The sequence below is a fragment of the Bos indicus x Bos taurus genome, chromosome 16 (genome assembly GCF_003369695.1).
Source record: "Bos indicus x Bos taurus breed Angus x Brahman F1 hybrid chromosome 16, Bos_hybrid_MaternalHap_v2.0, whole genome shotgun sequence".
Taxonomy (NCBI): domain Eukaryota; kingdom Metazoa; phylum Chordata; class Mammalia; order Artiodactyla; family Bovidae; genus Bos; species Bos indicus x Bos taurus.
The window spans coordinates 64290628-64310772 of NC_040091.1; the positions used below are offsets into that span (position 1 = coordinate 64290628).

Genomic DNA, 20145 nt, shown 5'->3' on the forward strand with positions numbered 1-20145 from the left:
ATACAATATATTTAGTCAAAATCTGGCTATGGAGAAAATTACCAGGATTTGGGAGAGGTACATAGAGTTTTTCTGGGCCACTCTAACTGGGCCAAATTCCATTATAAGTAACTCCAAAAAAGTGTTCAGAATCTTTTACAGTGTCCACATTTGATTGTTAAGGTTTGCTCCATCTACAGACCATATGCTGAGATTGAGACCTAGATGTAGATATATATATATATGTACATGTAATAAAAAATATTATACAGTGAGAGACTAGAAGAACAAATTTTGTTCTGGAACAGCATTTATTATTTCTATAATACATATTCAATTTCCAATAAATGACTTTTCCTGGGAAAAATTTCAGCAGCTCAATTCATCCCACTTCTACAGTTCCTTAATCTAGAACTATAGTAGCCTGGGGAACATTTAGAGTATTAAGTTTGAAATATATTTATTCATATTCTCATTCACTCATTTGTTTATTCAACAAGCATAAATTTAGTGCTTACAGGAACATAGCACTGAGTGAAACATAAAGTATTTGTACATTTTAGCCCCTGTATAAAAAATAAAATAACTTAGAAAAAAATGCATGAATTAGATAGTCAATGTTCATTAAGTTTATTGTTGTGCCAAACAAGATGATACAGGAAATAAGCAATACAAGTGTTGAGAGAAGGTAGACATTTGTAATTGGAATGATCAGCCACAGCTTTTGGTAGCAGGTAGAATTTGGGATAAAGGTTATCACAAAGAAGGGAAGGAAAGCCCGGGGTTGAAAATAAAAGGAACATCTGGATAAGGCAGTTTTCTTTTAGGAAATATTGGTATAAAGATATGGATATTTTTAAAATATTTATTAAATATTTCAAATCAGGTATTTGAACTTCATTCTGTAGGCAGTAGAGAGTCACTGAAGTTTTTTCAACAAAGAAATGAAAGGCCATCGTTAATATTTTAGGTAGATTGATTTGACAGTGTGGTATATAGTATCATTTTGAAGATAAAGCAACTAAGAAGTCGCTGCAGTAGGGTCTTCCCTGTGATTCAATGATTAAGACTCTGCACTGCCAATGCAGGGGCGCAGGTTCAATCCCTGGTCCCGGAACTAGAATCCTGCATGCTGTGCAGCACAGCCAAAAAAAAAAAAAAAATTGCTAGGGTAAAGACTGTAAATAATGTAAATGTCAATCAGTAGGAGGATGGTTAAATAATTATGGTTCACCCATCAGTGGATACTCTGCAGTCACAAAAATAATGAGACACTCTTTAACTCTTGCTATGGCTCAGAGGTTAAAGCATCTGCCTGCAATGTGGGAGACCTGGGTTCGATCCTTGGGTTGGGAAGATCCCCTGAAGAAGGAAATGGCAACCCACTCCAGTATTCTTGCCTGGAGAATCCCATGGACAGACGAGCCTGGTAGGAATACAGTCCACGGGGTCGCAAAGAGTCGGACACACTGAGCAGGCAACTTAACTTATGGTACAATTACCAAGTTATGATGGGTTAAAAAGCAAGGTATATATAAGAAGAATACAAACTTTTCACTATGATCCCTCAAGTATAAAAGGTTAATACTCAAAGTATGAATAAGTAATATCAATATTTTAAAACATACACTACTGTGTTAATTTACTTGAGAACTAATGAGAGTCTGAACTTGGCTGGTAGCTGCATGAGCAAAGAGGAAAAGAAATACAAAGATCTGTCAAAGAAAGAAATAGCAGGTCTTTGCAACTTACTATCAGTTACAGAGACAAAAGACAATGAAAAATCACATGTGCCTCTAAGATTAGAAACCTAAGTGACTGGAAAACTGATTACGGCGGGGGAAGGGTAGACAACGAGTTGACAGAATGTTCTCTGCTACTCACTCAGGTTCGTCCATAGGCCTCCACTCCACATAGTGATAGGCTTTCTGTACATTTTTCAGCCACTCCCTGAGTATTTCTGTTGTATTATCCACATTGTGGTCAGTGGCCGCCCTGCATGAGAAAAAGCACCACACAGTTCCGTTATTATGTCATCCAAAGACCGAGGAAGGAAGCCAAAGGGCTCCAGATAAACGAAAGGAGAACAGCCAGTTCTAGACACTGTGCATATGAAAATGACTCCCTCGTGTTCCAATCTAGACAATTTCTGAAGCGAGAGAGATGGCTTTCAACCATCTCTGTGTCATTAGATCCCTAAGCAGGACTTGGCCAATAGTAAAAGCGATCTAAAAAACAGTATATGTGTAAAATGAATGGGTTAGTTAACTAATACTCTTGGAAAGTTTTCCATTTGTTTTAATTTTTAGGTGTCCGATTTTTAGGTATCTACCTTTTAACTTCATAAGAGCAACTCTCAATTTAAGCAATAATTCAGTTGCATTTTCAAGTCCCACAGAATGTTTAACCAGTGCTGCTTTAGTCACACACACGCAACAGAGGGGAAAATCACAATGACAGTTTTCAGTATAAAATTCAAAGCCCAAGGTATCTCCACTTATTTATTTTGGATAACTCCACCATGGCTTTCACAAGATAGAATACCTTCAGAAGTCTACAATGTATGTAAACTTGTTTCTGCTCTATCTTGAAAGTTTAACAAACTGATTCACTGAAAAAGGAGTTTAAGTCATTTATTAAAACATAAATGTTTTCAAACAGTGTCACAAAGCAAACACATGCTGTGTATACTATAATGTATCTAAGACAAAGTTATTCAGAACACCCCAAAATGAACAGATATGCCAGTCAACTGGAAAAGAAAGAAGGAAAGCATGGGGTGTAATCTTGACATCAAATAAGGCAGAATTCAGGCCAAAATTATTAAACATAACAAGGCAAAATTGTAATTATAATAATAATGCTAAATAATGTCATTCACAATGATATAATAAATGTGCATATCCACATACCTATATATAGTACAGGGGTTGGCAAACTTTTCTTTAAAAGCCAGACAGTGACTATTTTAGGCTTGTAGGCTATATACTGTCTGTTGTAACTACTTAACTGTCACTGTAGCAGTGAAGCAGTCATTCATAACACATGAATGAATGAGCATTATTGTGCTCCAGTAAAGATTTGTTTATGAAAGTAGGCAACAGGCTGTGGTTTGCCAACCCCTATACAGCAGAAAGTACAGAAAGGTAAAGCAAGCACCAATAATAAGAGGTGTTAATATACTACTTTCAGTTAAAGAAAGTACGAAGTGGAGAAAGTAAATATGTAAAGAATCTATCAGATCAGATCAGATCAGTCGCTCAGTCGTGTCCGACTCTGCGACCCCATGAATCGCAGCACGCTATGGAACACAACAATAGAGATTCCACTTTTTTCTCAAGTGCACATGAAACATTCACAAAAATTGACCAACAATTACATGATGAAGAAAGCTTTACAAAATTGGAATAATATTTATCGCATTCTCTGATCACATCATAAAATAAAAAATTAGTAATAAAACCTCCAAAATTCCATCAAAAACTCTCTATTAAACAACTATTAAGTGAAAGAAGAAACACAAATCAACTTTAGAACTTCTAAAGATAAATAATAAAAACACTAGAGATCAGAACTGAGGGATACAATTAAAGCAGTGGTCAGAGAAAATTCAGTTTTTTATCCTTAAATCAATAAAAATTACTGAGTTAAACTCCTACTCCAAAAGCTAGAGAAAGAGCAACAAAACAAACAGGCATAAAGATGAAAGTAGAAAGTCATGAGGTAGAAAACAGAGAAAAAGCAGAATTAATAAACAAAAGAAATGTTACTTTTTTTAAGTAAAAAAATCAACAAAAGACAATCACTAGTTAATATAACCCAGACAACACAAAAATTAAAAATAAGAAAAGACAAAGATGAAGGGAATATGACTGACATGAAAGAATTTTTTTAAAAATCATATGCAATTAATTCATATAATTCAATACAAAATAAATTTGAAAACTAGATATAATAGAAGATGTCCTAGCAAGATGCATGTTAGCAAAATTGATTCCAGTTGAAACATAAAACTTAAACAGAACAGTTTTCTTGGAAGAAATAAAGAAACAAAAAAAAACACTAGACCCAGGTGGTTTCATAGGGAAATTCTACCAGATATCTTAAGAGTATGTGTGCGTGTGTGCACACTCAGCCATGTTCAACTCTGCGACCCATGGACTGCAGCTTGCCAGGCTCCTCTGTCCATAGGATTCCCAGGCAAGAATACTGGAGTGGGTTGCCATTTCTTCCTGGGGGTCTTCCCAACTCAGGAATTGAACCCGCATCTCCTTTGTCTCCTGCATTGGCAGGCGGATTCTTTACCACTGAGCCATCTGGAAAGCCCATCTTAACATTAGCTACCTCCATAGTTACGTGGCTTGTTCCAAGTCCTTTTAATAATGCAAGTGCGACAGTGATAACTAAACCTGATAAAGACACAACTACAGAACAGTTATCTTTCAATGAATATGCTGCAAAAATCCTAAAGCATTAGTGAAAATTCAACACTAATCCTGATTTTTTAAAACCACACTGAATAAAATTAAAACAGGATGGAAGGGAGGAAGGAAGGAAGAAATGGAGGAACAATGGGAAAGAAACAGTCATGGGAAAATAGAGGTATCTGAGACACTTAAGTGAGTAAAAATATACTCTCACTTATACTTTATTGGCAATTTATACTTTATTGGCAATTCAGCAGTTCCTACTGGGGAGGGAAAGCTGTTGGCATTATCAGCAGTGGTGGTTCCCTGGGAGCATGGCCTTGACAAGAGCAAATGAAGAGATGTGAACAGTGGTCACTTCTTCCATTTATAGCAATTCAGTACATAGAATTTTGTTAAACCCAATCTATAATGGTTTTTATTCTTCTTACTTGAGCTTTTGGGGGTCACGGCTCCTCCAAAAGTAACAAGTGAAATCTCTAAGAGAGGACGAGAAATCTTTAAGAGAAATAATGTTCAAGAGAAAAAACACACTGTTAAGCAAAGCCGAGTGAAAGGCCATGTTACACAGGGAATGAATTTCTGTAAAACACCAAGTAACATGATGATATGTAGCTCATGTCACAAGGTATAGGAAAATGAAGGAAAGAGGGATATGACTAATATTTGAAAATCTTATTTCATAAAATGGATATTTGAATGAAAACTGTCCTTATTTAAAACATTATTCAAAAAATAGGGGATCAGGAGGTGATGCCAATGGCCGATTCAATCTACTTTCAAGTCTTTTTTGGAAATCAGATTAGAATCAGCTCCTTTCTTTGAAACAAGATGTAGGAGGGAGGGACCCACAGACTCACCTGGACATTCTATTTTCTGGAGGGAAGAGAGGTGATGTGTGTAGCTGATAGTGTTGGGGGACCCTAGGTGAGCATGTTAGGACAGAGGTGGGGGAATACAAGCAGGTGGGAAAAGGGGCCAGGAAGCAACGTGGGAGGGAGACACGGACCCCATCCAGCTTGCAGCTGTGCCGAGAAGTACAGCGTATCAGCAAAAACCACATCCACAGTCACACACAGCCACAGCCACCAAAGCCCAGCACGACGTCCGGCATCATAGCCCGGAAGGGCACCAGGATTGTCAACCCACTCATCTCACGGTATGGAGCACGTGTAGAGCAAGTCCTGAAACTGAGAACCTGCTCTAATGCATATCCTTCTTCACGCAAAGTATTATGGGTAAGAGTAAGTTAAAACAAAACCAACCCCAAAAATCTTGACTGCAGTGCGAGCCAAAAGTTTTAGGAATTCCATATTATTCCCAAATGCCTTACGGTGTAGGCAACTTCAGACAGCGTCTACTTCTTTCCTTGACTGTTGCTTCTGCATTACATGGGGCTGACGTTCTCTTCGCCCTTCCTAGTCCTTGCTGCATTTTCTCCTAATTATTTTAACAAAGGTCTCATTATATGAAATTTACTTTCCTGGTGTACAGACTAAACAACTCCAAACTCTGCCTAAGTATCCACTACTGCCAAACATCCTGAGAAATTAGCTGTGTGGAATCTGCAGAGACAGATGTGTCTAATTAAAAGTAGAGGCAGAGACTTTGAATACTCTCCTGATTACGTTTTAAATATTTCCTATACGGTTACTTCCCCCCATTGTTCAGATTCTCTTTGTTCTCAGGCTTCCGAGGAAATGAGCAAGTCCTCCCACTGTGGTTGCAGGTCCATCCACACCCGCCTTTGATGCCCACAGCCAGTCTCCTGCCTTGTCCCACAGGAAAAACAGAGGGGCCGGGTCCAGGCCACTGAGGAGGGCTTGCAGTCCGCCCCCTCAAGAACACCACCCTGCTCCTCCACTCCCCTGGCGAAAGCAAATAAACAGAAATCCAGGCAGACACTTCTAACTGCTGCTTTTTAATCCCTCTGATGAAAATGTGTTTCCGTTCGAATACATAATCATGAAAGCATGCAGGCACTGGTGTCTTCAGAGGGTTGGAGAGAGAGAGACAGAGCAAAGGCCCAGATGCAAGCTCCCTGAGGAAACGTGAGGCCTGGGTTAAAGGTTCTGCTTTCAGAGCCCTGTAGAAAATGTAACGGTGCAGTGCCTGACCCGTCCTACAGCTCCACCAGCTGCAGGACACACAAAAATCTGCAGCTGGACGGATTTCTCCATCAAGGACACAAAGCGTGCAGGAGAAGCCGAGGCTTTCTCTCAAACCCACAGCTCTTTCCAGTCCCATGGAAGATGAGTCTGCCATCTACTCTCAAAGAGATCAAGAAAAGCACGCGAAGAGATAACAGACATCGCTAGAGGATTCCTTGAAGAAAGCAAGGAATGATGTGAAGATACCCCTGGAGAGGTGACCGACAAAGTGAAACAGCGATTAGTGATTTCACCAGTCAGACTGGAGCACCACTGTTTATGAAGCACAAACAGGTACTGGCTGGAACACCAGGCTCCTGGGACGCGAAGCCTGTTCAATCTTGGCCTCAATTCTCCCAACCAGAGTAGAGAGTCACATTAAATCATCTTAAATCATCTCTCCGGCTCCCAATGACATAGCAAGGAGAGCTCAGCTCTTGAGCTGTGCCAATCCTCATGTAATTAATTGTCTTTGAAGGCCTCATGGGAGAGCGACCTGGAGTTCCAGGAGTACTGGAACCTCCCTCCTCCACCTTCAGGAGGACTGTGGCCCTGATACCCCTGTGATGCTCGAGGTTGGTCCCCTCTCTGTCCATTAGTCTTTGCTGGCTTTCTTTGGAGCTGGTGACACCTGAAATGCACGAGCTGGCAGATACAGGGGCAACATCCATCCACATGGCCTCGGGAGGGAGTCTAGGTCACATCTCACCATCAAGCTGCATGTCCGCTTCCTCTCTGCTTCTGCTTCTAGTTCCTCTTGCCTCTTCCTCTTCCCTACCTGTGCGTGTCAGCAAAGGCCCATGAGTCTTGGATTCAAAGTCAGATTAGGACAGCAGTAAACATATGCTGCAGGCTTCCCAGGTGGCTCAGTGGTAAAGAATCCACCTGCCAATGCAGGAAATGTAAGAGACATGGGTTTGATCCCTGGTCAGGAAGATTCCCTAGAGGAGGGCATGGCAGTGCACTCCAGTATTCTTGCCTGGAGAATCCCATGGACAGAGGAGCCTGGCGGGCTACAGCCCAAAGGGTCACAAAGAGTCGGACATGATTGAGCAACTTGGTACGCACGCACGCTCATACTGCAAATTCAGTCAAAAGCATGTACAGGGCTTTTCTTGGCTGATGAAGTCCCCAGGCCAGCAGGTGCATGGTCACTGTTACAGGGGAAAGCAAGAGCCTCTGCAGCAGACCAGCAGATAAACAAGTCTTCAGAGTGACCAAGCTTTCCTATTTGGCTGCGGCCAAAAATAAAACTGAAGTTTCTTTGGCGACGTCTAAACACACTGACTTTCCTCCTTGTTTTAGAAGGTCAGTTTTCATTCCTCAGTCTTGGCTCCTAAACAAGTAGCCAATTTGAAATAATTGCAACTGGCTCATTTCTTTTTATAAGAACTACTGAGGTTGTGAGAGCTAAACTCACGTTACTAAGTGAAGGGCCACTGGAGCCAAATTAAAGATGCAGACTGGACCACTCTGCGAGAGGAACACGGACACTGAGGATCTGGCACTCCTGATCACCCCCCTCTGCACTGACCCTCAGGGAATGTTCTTAGCTTGCCTGCCACCCCAGAAAGTCTAGACTTCCAGTGCTACAGAGCAACAGGCCTGCAGTCAGTGGGGCAGGAGGAAGGCAATGCTGTGCAGCGACTGATCTTCGCTGTCCTGGAACCTGCAAGGGGCTCAAGGGAGCTGTGATGGAATGAACAACAAAGTTAGTCACCACCTGGACCATTCGCCATGACTAGCGAGCTGGCAAAAAATGAATTTTCCAACTTGAGACTTCAAAATCTGAATTGCCCTCTTAATTGCCTCATGTTTTCATCCAGCAAGGAAGACTCATTGGTGTAGAAAATAAAGAGCTCCACCTACGAATAAAATTTCACTTTTAGAAGCAACTAGTGAAATTCATTTTCAAGAAAGGGCATGTTATCAGTCCCACCACCTCTGTCTCTGCTCTCAGGGACAGGCTCACCAGCTGCTGTCCTGCAAAGGTGGGAAGAGACATGCTTGGCCACTTGGCAAAATACAATGGATTCTTGCCTCCTGGCTACTGTGTAGTGTTGTTTAAAAAACTAGACTCTGTCTGCTGGGTGGACTAGCTGTGACTATGTTTCCTATCAGGATACAGATATGAACTGGAAGCTGGGAATTTCTTCCAACAAAAGTCTTCTCCTGCTGCTGCTGCGTCACTTCAGTCGTGTTCGACTCTGTGTGACCCCAGAGACGGCAGCCCACCAGTCTCTCCTGTCCCTGGGATTCTCCAGGCAAGAACACTGGAGTCGGTTGCCATTTCCTTCTCCAAGATCCTACCAAATCAGTTAGTAGCAATGCTTCCTAATGAACTAACAAATCAGGGAAACTCACTTCTCATGAAACCCTCCTCATCAACAAATAAATATTTCTATTTTCTTGATGTCCTTCCTCAGTATGAACCATTCAGTCTCAGAAACAATCATAGGCGTTACATCTAAAGACTGCGTAAGAGTGGTGTAAAAAGACATGCTAATTCTGGAAATGGAATCAACCAAGTAATCAATTGCACTCCTTAAAAGCAAGAAGGAGGCATGGTTAAAATTCACAGATTGACCAGGTAATGGTGAATTCAAAAGCCCATTATCATTTTAATAAAATCAGGACAAACTTAATTAGACATATTACAAATAGACCATTTCTTGATACTTTCGATCGTGAGCTAGATTTTCCTCTCTTGATGTTAAGAACCCCACCCCCGTATGTCACACACTGTCCCATTTTGAGCTTCATGTCTAGCTAAGATAGACATTCTTTTTATTTCTCCATGTTAGGGCTTCCCTGGTAGCTCAGCTGGTAAAGAATCCATCTGCAATGTAGGAAACCCCAGTTTGATACCTGGGTTGGCAAGCTCCCCTGGAGAAGGGATATGCTGCCCACTCCAGTATCCTTGTCTGGAGAATCCCCATGGACAGAAGAGCCTGGGGGGCCTTAGTCCATGGGGTCACAAAGAGTCGGACATGACTGAACGACTAAGCACACACACGTAGATGAGAAGGCTGAGGATGAGAGGTTATGTCTTGCTGAAGCCATATAAATGGTGGGGGTTAGAGCCTGAGCTTTTCCTTCAGACCTTTTGATACCCCTCCCAACACCAGCTCACACACCCCACCACACACACCCACAGACAGTGATGCCCACCTGTTAAACTGGAAGGAATTCTCTGCCTGATCAAGCAGATTAATCAATGTGAACATCTCAACATGAAAGGATGACAGGAAATAAAACAAGAAAAATGGGAAGATTCATTAGTTCCACATAAGCTTTGTCGAAGTTCCCTTTGGCATAATTTTCCTGGGAGCCAAAAACCTTGGCATTTCATGAAAGCATCAGTGACAACATCTGAGACAAGATAAATATGTCTCTCATTTGTCTAAGTACCCTTTTTCCTGTTTTTCTTCTTTCTCCTTTGTTTATTCTTCTTCCCACTCCTTTTCACCCACTCTTTCTTTCCTCTTTTCCTTGCTGGATTTTCCAATTCTATTAAGTTTTCTTAATTTGTGGCTATGCCCTGAAGAAATGGAGTTACTAGTGAAATGTTCTTCAATGGGTCAAAAACTAAAGTTCTGATACTAGAGAGAAGATACCACCCTATCCAGGGACACACTCCCCAGGAGCTCTGAACCTCCCGCCCCAGACCTGTAGCCACACGTCAATTCCCTGCCCATACTCCCGACATCACAGCTGCTCTTGCACTGCTCCTGCCTTTCTCCATTACCTGAGCCTCTTCCCTGTGGACAGGACTATTCCAGCACCTAATAGAGCTCACCATGTAAAGCAGGCACTAATCATCAGTTTAATGAATGAATAAATGAGCAATTTCAGGAAGATGTTCCCCAGTCCAACCCAAATGCCTACAAAGGCTGAGCACAGATTACATACAGGAGTGAGATGGGCCTGGTCTGGGGGCGTGAAAGGAGAACTGTAAGGCAGAGATACACGCAGACGCCCTCCGATTGCTGCCATGCTAGAATGTGTGCCCAGAAATGCTAGACTTTCCAAAGAAAAGCCAGATATTCAGGTTTAGAGATAAAAGCCTGTTTTAACCGGTTAGGTTGAAATGCCATAAATATATTCCAGCATGGCAGGCGCTCTGTGGAAACCAGGGACCCAACACAAAGACCGCATTATCTCAGCCCTTAGTAACCACTGCCCATCCATCTGCACGTACTCAGGGCACATATTTCAGTAATTAAATATTTCAGGCATGGTTGGGAGGATAGCAGTAATATCACTGTCCTGCTTCCACATACTCAGAAAGCATCTTCAGGGACAAAGAAAGACTGACATGCACAGGTTGGGTAAGGCCTAAATAATTCTCTCAGTCAGTCTAATAGCAATAGAGTCACTATTAGAAAAAAGAAAAAACAAGGAAACTTATCGTAAGCACACAGGTATACTTGCACAAACGCCATCTATAACATCTCTTCCCAGAGCAACTAAGGCATATTTAGTCCTGCTCCTATTTGTAAATAATAGCTTTATTGGGCTGTAATTCACACACCTAGTTTCACCCTTTGAGAGTATATAATGCAGTGGTTTTTAGTGGTTTTCATCACCCCAAAAGAAGCCTTGTACCCGTTAGCAGCCGTTTCTCATCATCCCCTCTCTCTAGCCCCTGGTCACCACTCATCTACTTTCTGTCTCTATGGATTTGCATTTTCTGGAGGCTGCATAGAAATGGAATCATTCAACTGTGGCCTTCTGGTGTCTGACTTCTTTCTTGAGCATGATGTTTTCAAAGTCCATCCATATTGTAGCATGTATCAGTACTTCATCCCTTTTCATGGCTGAACAGTATTCACTGTGTGGATAGACCACATTTTGTTCATCAATTGACCAGTAATGGAGGTTTGCTGTTTCACTTTTTAGCTATTAAGAACAATGCTATGAACTTTCATGTACAAGTTTTTGTATGAACATGTATTTTCATTTCCCTTGGGATTGTTGCCCAAATTTTGATTATTATGGAAAGTGAAGAAAATAGATTTTATTCTCTCGCATTTTTGGAGAATCCACTATGTTCTGGGCACTAAGCTGGACATTTCCTATCTCTAACTTTTACTGTAATTCTCAAGGTAGGTATATCCTCATTTTACAGGGTGAGGAGCCTGAGATTAGACACTCTCTCCCAAAGCTTGCTCTCTTTTCACTTCCACTTCATCACTGATAAGTATTTTTCTTAAATTCTGAAACCCTCAGTTTTCTGTTCCAATGCAACAAATAGAGACCCTTTACTCTGCTATGTGAATGTCCTGACTGTAAATGACAGGAACAGATGCAACCCAAGAACATGGCGCAGTCACCAGCATGCAAGGAGGGCCAGTTCTCAGCCAAGGAGCTAGGAGAGGCTGTCGATGTAAACTGTCGGTCCTCAGCCCTGGTGGGGAAATGCCCTGGCCAAACACAGAGCCATTAAACATCACGTCATGAGGAACTGGAGCCAGGGTGACCACAGAGAAAGTCCCAGCCCAAGGACTGGGTGGGCTCAACAAAGCACAGTGGGAGATCTCAGCATCAGTATCCAGTCTCTGTGTGAAGAGGAACACTGGCTGATCTGGGCAAAACATGTAAAGGAAAGGTGGGCATTTGAGTGGAAGGTCACAAGGACGCTGAAAGAAGGGGCCGTGTTCTGTACAGAAAGGTTTACTTTGATTCATTTCTAGAAACAACTGCAGTTGAAAACAACAGTAAATATTTCAGTCACCCAGTGAGCCAGAGTTACTTGCCAGATTATATAACCAACCACATCCTTAACCAAATATAAAAGTATCAAGTCAGAAGACATGGCTCTTCTGCCAGTTAGCTCTCTCATCTTTATGAATTTACTTGAGCTCTAATTTTTCCACCTGTAAAATGGAATAATAACACCTGCTGTTCATACCTAACAGTGGGTTATTGGGAAGAGACAACAGCACCTGGAGTTTTCAATAGCTCATTTTGAAATCTGGCCTCTCCCTCACCATCCCCAACACACACACACACACACACACACACACACACACACACACACTCTCAAATAAGAAAGTGAAAGTGATAGTTGTTCAGTCGTGTCCAACTCTTTGCAACCTCATGGACCATAGTCTGCCAGGCTCCTCTGTCCATGGGATTCTCTAGGCAAGAATACTGGAGTGAGTTGCCATTCCCGTCTCCAGGGAATCTTCCCAACCCAGGGACTGAACCTGGGCCTCTGGCATTGTAGGCAGATTCTTTACCATTTGAGGCAACAAGGAAGCTCCAAATAAGAAATAAGACAGCCTATTCAACAGGCTGTTAAGATGCATGATAAAATTCAACACTGGCATTTAAGTTAAAGAAACCAGAATTACCACAGTCTACTATTTTTTAACAATCAAAAAACTCACTGCAAGGCAAGTGCAGAGAAAAAGAGAGTGAGCCTGGCAGTCAGGCAAGAAAAGGGAAATTTATTAGAGGGCAAAGATAGGGTGACTGCCTCTTAAGGAGAACTAGCAGTCTCCCTTTCTGACAGGGTCCTTCTTATACCCCACCGATGAAAAATTCTCTGAAGGGATGGTTAATTTTTAGCCTATAGTTGAGTCCTGTGGTCACGTAGCTGGAGGTCTGGAATCTGGTGGTCTCGCAGCTTTGAGAAGACAGATGCCAGTGAGAAAACAGAATGCCATCTGAGCAATTTGGTCAGTCTCATGGGTCACTGTGATTTTATTCTTTGTTTTCCAGGTCGACATAATGAGCCATCTTATTAGCGAGACCCCATGTGGGCCCTATCGGTCACATGCCCATTTAAACACAGAAAGAAGCAAAGAACAGTGTGGCAAAGACTGCTAATTGCCTCGGTATCAGTTTTTCCTCTTCTTCCCCAGTAATAGAATTTTTAGCTGAGCTCAAGACCATCAATCTGAGACGAAGATTTTAAGTACCGTGACGGCAGGTCATTTGTTTGTTCCGGTCACTGCTCTGTGCCTAGCATTTCTGAGAGGGCTGGCATGGAGTAGGTGCACAACAAATATTTGTTGAATGATTCGTTTCCCATTAAACTTCCAATAAGGAATGTAAAAACACCTGTATAATGCTCTCAGTGCAACAGACACCTATGTATCTCCTAAGCACCTCCTCTGTGCCAACAATGCAGCATGTGCTGGAAAACAAGACAGTTTAATGAAAAACAGGTGTGCAGATGGTTTCTGACTGAACAATGGCGCAATTTTATGATGGTGCTAAGGTGGCTCAGAGGTTAAAACGTCTGCCTCCAATACAGGAGACCCGGGTTCCATCCCTGGGTCGGGAAGATCCCCTGGAGAAGGAAATGGTAACCCACTCCAGTATTCTTGCCTGGAGAATCCCATGGACAGAGAAGCCTGGTAAACTACAGTCCATGGGGTCACAAAGAGTCTGACACGACTGAGCAACTTCACTTTCACTTTAAAGCATTTCCCATTCCATAGAAACCATACTTCAAATTCTGAATTTTTAGTTTTTTTAAAGAACCTCCATACTGTTCTCCATACTGGCTATACCAATTTACATTCCCATCAACAATGCAAGAGGGATCCCTTTTCTCCACATCTTCTCCAGCATTTTTTTTTTTCCCAGCATTTATTGTTTGTAGATTTTTCTGATGATGGCCGTTCTGACTGGTGTGAGGTGATACCTCATTGTAGTTTTGATCTGCATTTCTCTAAGAATGAGCGGTGTTGAGTATCTTTTCATGTGTTGATCTCTTCCTGGGTTGGTGATAAGCTGTAAAATACTCTCTAGTGGTTATGGGCAGGGTCGGCAGCTACAGCTCCCAATAAGCCATGGGATCAGGAAGGTAAACACTGACAGCCATTCTATACAGAGACATGCTTTTCACTTTCAGTACAGCATTCAATAAGTTACACGTGGCGGTGGTGGTTTAGTCACTAAGTTGTGTCTGACTCTTGCGACCCCATGGACTGTAGCCTGCTAGGCTTCTCTGTCTGTGGGGTTCTCCAGGCAAGAATATTGCAGTGGGTTGCCATTTCCTTCTTCAGGGGATCTTCCTGACCCAGGAATTGAACCCGGGTCTCCCATGTTGCAGGCAGATTCTTTACCGACTGAGCTACGAGGGAAGCTTTCAAAATTTTATTATCATGTAGGTTTTGTGTTAGAAGATTTTGCCCAACTGTAGGTTCATGTAGGTGTTCTGGGCATGTTGAAGGTAGGCTAGGCTCAGCCACAATGGTAGGTTAAGTGTATTAACTGCATTTTCAACTTCCAATATTTGCAATTTACAGTAAGTTTACTGGGATGTAATCCCAATATAAATCAGGGATGATATGTACAAATAAATAACTGTAACTGGGCATGACATCTGCAGTGGTGGATGGATGGCAACGTCTCCAAGTGCCAGAGAGGAGAACGTGGCTGGTAAGCTGTGGGAGGAGGCAAAGGATGAGAAGCCTGAACAGGCATTTGAAGAATGAGCAGGTATCTAGAGGGAGGTGGAAGGTAGACAGAACATTCCAGATGGAGGGACAGTACATGTGGAGGCAGAGAGGTATGAAATAGTATGATATGTTTGTAACTTTGGTCTAGGAGTTACAGATCAAAGGAGTGAGATGGCTGCTGAAGGTTAGGGACAACACACAGCTGTCCCTCGGGAAGGGGATGAGCATAGGAAGCAGTGAAGATGTGTGTCCCACTTCCCTGGGCCCTCAGCATCTTCCCCTGCTGGAAAAGATAAGCTGATGAATAATTATCTGAAATAATATATTTTGCTTGATTGTGACAGGTATTGCCTTTAGCAAGAGTCTATTCTTTGAATTCCTCAAAGGAAATGCTGAAAATACATCCAAGTGCTGGTTCACTTTATTCCATTTTCATGCACAGGATGGCTGCCACACATGATGGGTTTTCTGCGAAGGAGTGATTTCTAACATTCTGACCCATTTTCTTCATAAATTCATTTATACTTCTTAGACCACATTTACAAATTTTCTCACTCAAAATCTGCCTTCTGCATAATAAACAAACAGATGTGCTTCTTGAATGACTAAAAGAATGAATAAGTGTTCACATAAATTGATGACAAAATAAAAGCCTCGTTTCTGTATCTGCATGTCTATCATGCAAGCAAAAGAAACAGCAAATAGAATAACATGAAACTCATATTAACCATTTTGATTTTTTCAAAAGCTTTCAACCTTTTTCCTATTGAAACAGGCTAGAAACATGAACAGACAGGAAGTGTCTGATTTGCCAGTTGACTTCAAGGCTGTTTTTTTCCCACAGAGTCACCCAGAATGAGAACTTGGCTCCTGCTGATAAAAACTTTCTGCCCAGACCATTGCTAGTACCCAATACCTGTTGTCTTGGTTCCAGGAATAACATACCCGGTCAGCTCAGGGGAGAGAGAGGAAATATTTGCCTTGAATTTACCTGCTTTGCAAAGTTGTAAGTCTGGCCTCCCCACATGGCTTATTTGGGGTTTCTTTCCAGGGGGTGGGAGAGGGCAAGAGGCAGGGACTACCGTTTGGCAGGTGTTGGGTCCACATTCATAATCTATATTCACTCATGCAAACTGAAGAGTACCAAGACACATTTTTGAGGCATTTCAAGTTACTTTACTCTTATTTCTGGTGTCAGAGGCAAACAGGAGGCTATTCTGATGGTATTTTTTCCAATCTCTTTTATGGAAAACTACTGTCGGAGGGAAGGAACACTCTGTGCTCCTAACATTTCCAGGATCCATATGGCTTTTAACACAAATGCATGGGGCCTCAATGAGTCCCTGCTACCTTTATTACTCATTACACCTCTGCAGGGAAGGGGCCTACCTCAGCTGAGTGCTCACTACCACTCAGGCCCTGAACTAGAACCCATTTTACAGATCAGGAAAATCAGGTCCAGGAAGGGACATACCATGCCCCAAGTCTCAAAAGCATAAGAGAGCCGAAGTCAGACAACAGGACTCAGAGGATTGTCTGTCCACACCTAAGTCTTATTTTGAAATTGTACTTGGAGTGAAGTTTAAAACAGAAGGAAATATTTTACAAAAGGTAGAGGGTATATTGTAGCTTTGTCTTCAAAGTACTAGATGTATCAATAGACACCATGTGATTAGTCAAATGGCTGCAGCCGCGGGACATTTACATCATTTTAGAGCCCCCAGGGGTCACTGCACCTCTTATCTTCAGGCCTTAGGAACAAACATATCCAACCAAGTGCTCATAATTTTGAATAAAGCCTTGAAGAGCAAGTGACACTTAAAAATGATTGCTTTCTTTAATGCTTCTCAAAGCTTTATGCTAACTTGATTATCTTCTCTCTAATGGAGAGGCTTAAGGATCTTTGCCTTTCTTATGAATGGAGACACTGGATTTAAGGAGACACAAACATTTTTTTTAAACTTTAATTGGTTATAATTTATTACTCCTTTAATATAGCATTGGATTTGATTTGTTAGTATTTTATATAGCTACATAATCCCTTACCTAAAACCCTTTGGGTGAAATGTGTTTGCAATTTATATCTTATTAGACTTGAGGAAGGTACTCTGATGCATATACTGTGAATGTTATGTAATAATCCCAGTGGAGTCTGGAGAAGTACCCTGTAATCAAACACATTAATATTTAGCAGCCAAACATAAGAACGCAAAACTAAGTCAAATAAATAAATGCTAGAAATAGTCTCAGGTCAAGAACAGCGGCAAAGAATCTGAGGTCAGATTTTCTGTCTTGGGATGGATTCTTCAGCAGTGGGCCTCCAGACAAGGGGTGAGGATGATGGATTAGGAAGTGTTCCCAGGAAAAACACTTCCCAGGATAAGTGTGAGCAGAAAGAGAAGAATGCCAGTGATGTCCTATGGAGGGTGACCTTGGCTCCATGTCTCATGGGGGTTCTGGGAACCAGGACTCTTGAGCTGTCCCCATGGGACAAGGGAACTGCACCCCATAGTCAGCAGTGTGCCCCGAATGGATGAGAGTCAGAACAAAGGGAATGGAGTTTGGATAGCACTGGCCGGCACCACCAAATGAATTAAAAACCAACCAACCAACCAACCAACCAAACAAACAAAAAAACAGGTTTCAGAGCTTTTTCATGTTCAGAATTCTAGATTAGAAATTGTGGATTTGTATTCAGTTTCGGTCTCAGTGTCCCCAAGTGGGGCTGTTTTGTTGTTTCCCATCTTGGTAGCTGAGTCTTTCCAGTTGCTTAAAATGCACAGGGAAACCTCCGGTATTCTGGGCCATGGAGTAGCTTATAAGGCACCAGAACCGTTGGTTCTATAAAGGTTATTCAGAACGAGCCTGGAAGCCAACCATCACGCCACAGGTTTGGGAGGTAAATTTTGACAAATAGTGAAATTTAAAAATAAGGGTTATTGATTTAGTCAGACTAGTTCTTGACTTTATATTTCCCTGAAAAACAATGCCTTTCATTGTGATTTGGATTCCTGGTGTCATTTCACAGAGCAGTCTCTCATATTTTTTGTAACACACCATCAATGCAGTTACTTTTCTCTTCTCCTTTACATTGAGTTAAGTTAAAGCAGAGATTTTTGTCTAATTCATCATGGGACACAAGCTTTTTAAAAGCCTGCCCCAAATTTCATCTGGTGACTTTGGAAAGCAGGATAAAAATCCCAGATTTTAGGCTTCCAAGACCTTCCCTGACTTTTCCACATGGGTCAGATCCCTGGGTTGTGAGTTCTTTTGGTACCATATACCTCTTATTTGTAGTGCTTATCAGAGTTGCAATTTTATATGTATTTCTAGGTATTAATTTATTTCTCATGTCTGGTCTATACAGAGACGTGTCTGCCTTTGCCCATCCTTATATTGTCAAGCCCGGGACAGCACGTGACATCCGCACTGAGTAAAGCGATGCTCACTGAATAACTGAATTCGATCCTCACCCTCAGTTTTAATCACTAAACATGTAAAATGTGGACACTTTACCTGGAAAAATGAATCACACAATCAGACAAGACTGGGGAAATGTCTTTTGGAGCACTTCCGTTCTGCTTTCCTTATCCTTATCCGGAAAGTCTCACTCTCAAGCGGGCCCTGGAAACAGGTTGGAGTCAGATGCTATTTGGTACTGGGCTGTGAAAGGCTCTGAAGGAGTCCAATAGCCTGTCCAGGAGGAAGTGGGGGAATGTCGTCCATTACTTTGAAGGCAGTCCCTGGAGACATTTAACCAGGGCAGAGTTCAAGCAAATGGAATTGTGGTCACGGTAAATACGGCAACAGGTGAGTCATTCTTCCCGGCTTTCATTAGGGTGTGTCCCTTAAACCGAATTACAAAACCAGCAAAAGGACTTGGCACCGACTGTCATAAACAGAGTTCAGATCCAGTCAATTCAGGGAGAAAGCTTCAACTTCCCTTTTGACCTAAAAGAGGGCGCAATGGCTTTCCCAGGGCCAAGGAGCCCAACAGTAGCTCTCACCGCCCTTCCTTACCCAGCCTCAGGTCAGGGCAGGTCTAAGGCAAGCTTCAGTCTTTAGTTGCTGCGATGTTCTCTTGGAGGCATCATGGGAAGGGAGCCAACAAAGTCCAATGTTCAAAAGTTCACTTCCCCCAGAATCCTCTGATCAATTTTTCGGTTCAATGTTTCTGTAAATTACCTCACTGTCACTGGTGAAACTTTCATTCCTACAGAGTTGATAGAGAAAGACTTAGGCATCACTAGAGCCAGATTTGAACTCACTGACCCTAGTTTCTTCAGCAGAGGATCAGAGCATAGCCTGAGAAGAACCACATTTTTTTCTGGACTCATGCGAGGAGTTGATTCATTGGAAAAGACCCTGATGCTGGGAGGGATTGGGGGCAGGAGGAGAAGGGGACGACAGAGGATGAGATGGCTGGATGGCATCACTGACTCGATGGACGTGAGTCTGAGTGAACTCCGGGAGTTGGTGATGGACAGGGAGGCCTGGCGTGCTGCGATTCATGGGGTCGCAAAGAGTCGGACACGACTGAGTGACTGATCTGATCTGATCTGATTTGTACACAGACATAACAGCAGCCTTTAGGTGCAAGGCAGCATTCAAGATGAGGATGTGGTAAAATGAAGCACATGTATTTTTTCATTAATTCTCACAGCATTCTAGGAAACACATTCTCCCCACTTTCTGGATGAGAAAAGTCACAAAACTAGTAAATTATGAACCCAGGACTCAAGTCTAGTTAACCTGGAAGTTAAAAGTGAATTTTCAAAAGCAATGGATGAAGAGATTTCCTTGTGGTAACATCTCAGGGGTAGGAATAACAAAATACCTGGCATAAAATCAAGAATTTTATATTTGTTCAGGTTTTAAAAAATAGAAAATAAAGTCAAGTATATCTGACTATACTATCCACAGACAGATTCCCATCCCGTACAGTAGGCTGTGTATTGATTGAAGTGGCTTCTGGAATCCTTCAGCTATTTAATTCTGACTAAATTATGTACTACCTATATGCCATTGTTTCATCTGTATTGTTATAAAAACTATGAAACACCATGCCAAAAGAGTAAACCTAACAGAAAGAAGTGAAACGGAGAGAAATAATAGTACTGATATATACCTTCAAGTCATATTTTTGAATATATAAAATTTCCAAACTTA

General features: G+C 41.9%; 1 protein-coding gene across 1 annotated transcript in view; it reads right to left on the minus strand.

The window, feature by feature from the left end:
* The window catches only part of COLGALT2 (collagen beta(1-O)galactosyltransferase 2), a 121303-nt gene that overhangs the window by 46200 nt on the left and 54958 nt on the right, over positions 1-20145 (minus strand). The window contains exon 2 of the mRNA XM_027565555.1: positions 1864-1974. Coding sequence (XP_027421356.1) covers positions 1864-1974 — 111 coding nt within the window. The remainder of the gene's footprint in view (positions 1-1863; positions 1975-20145) is intronic.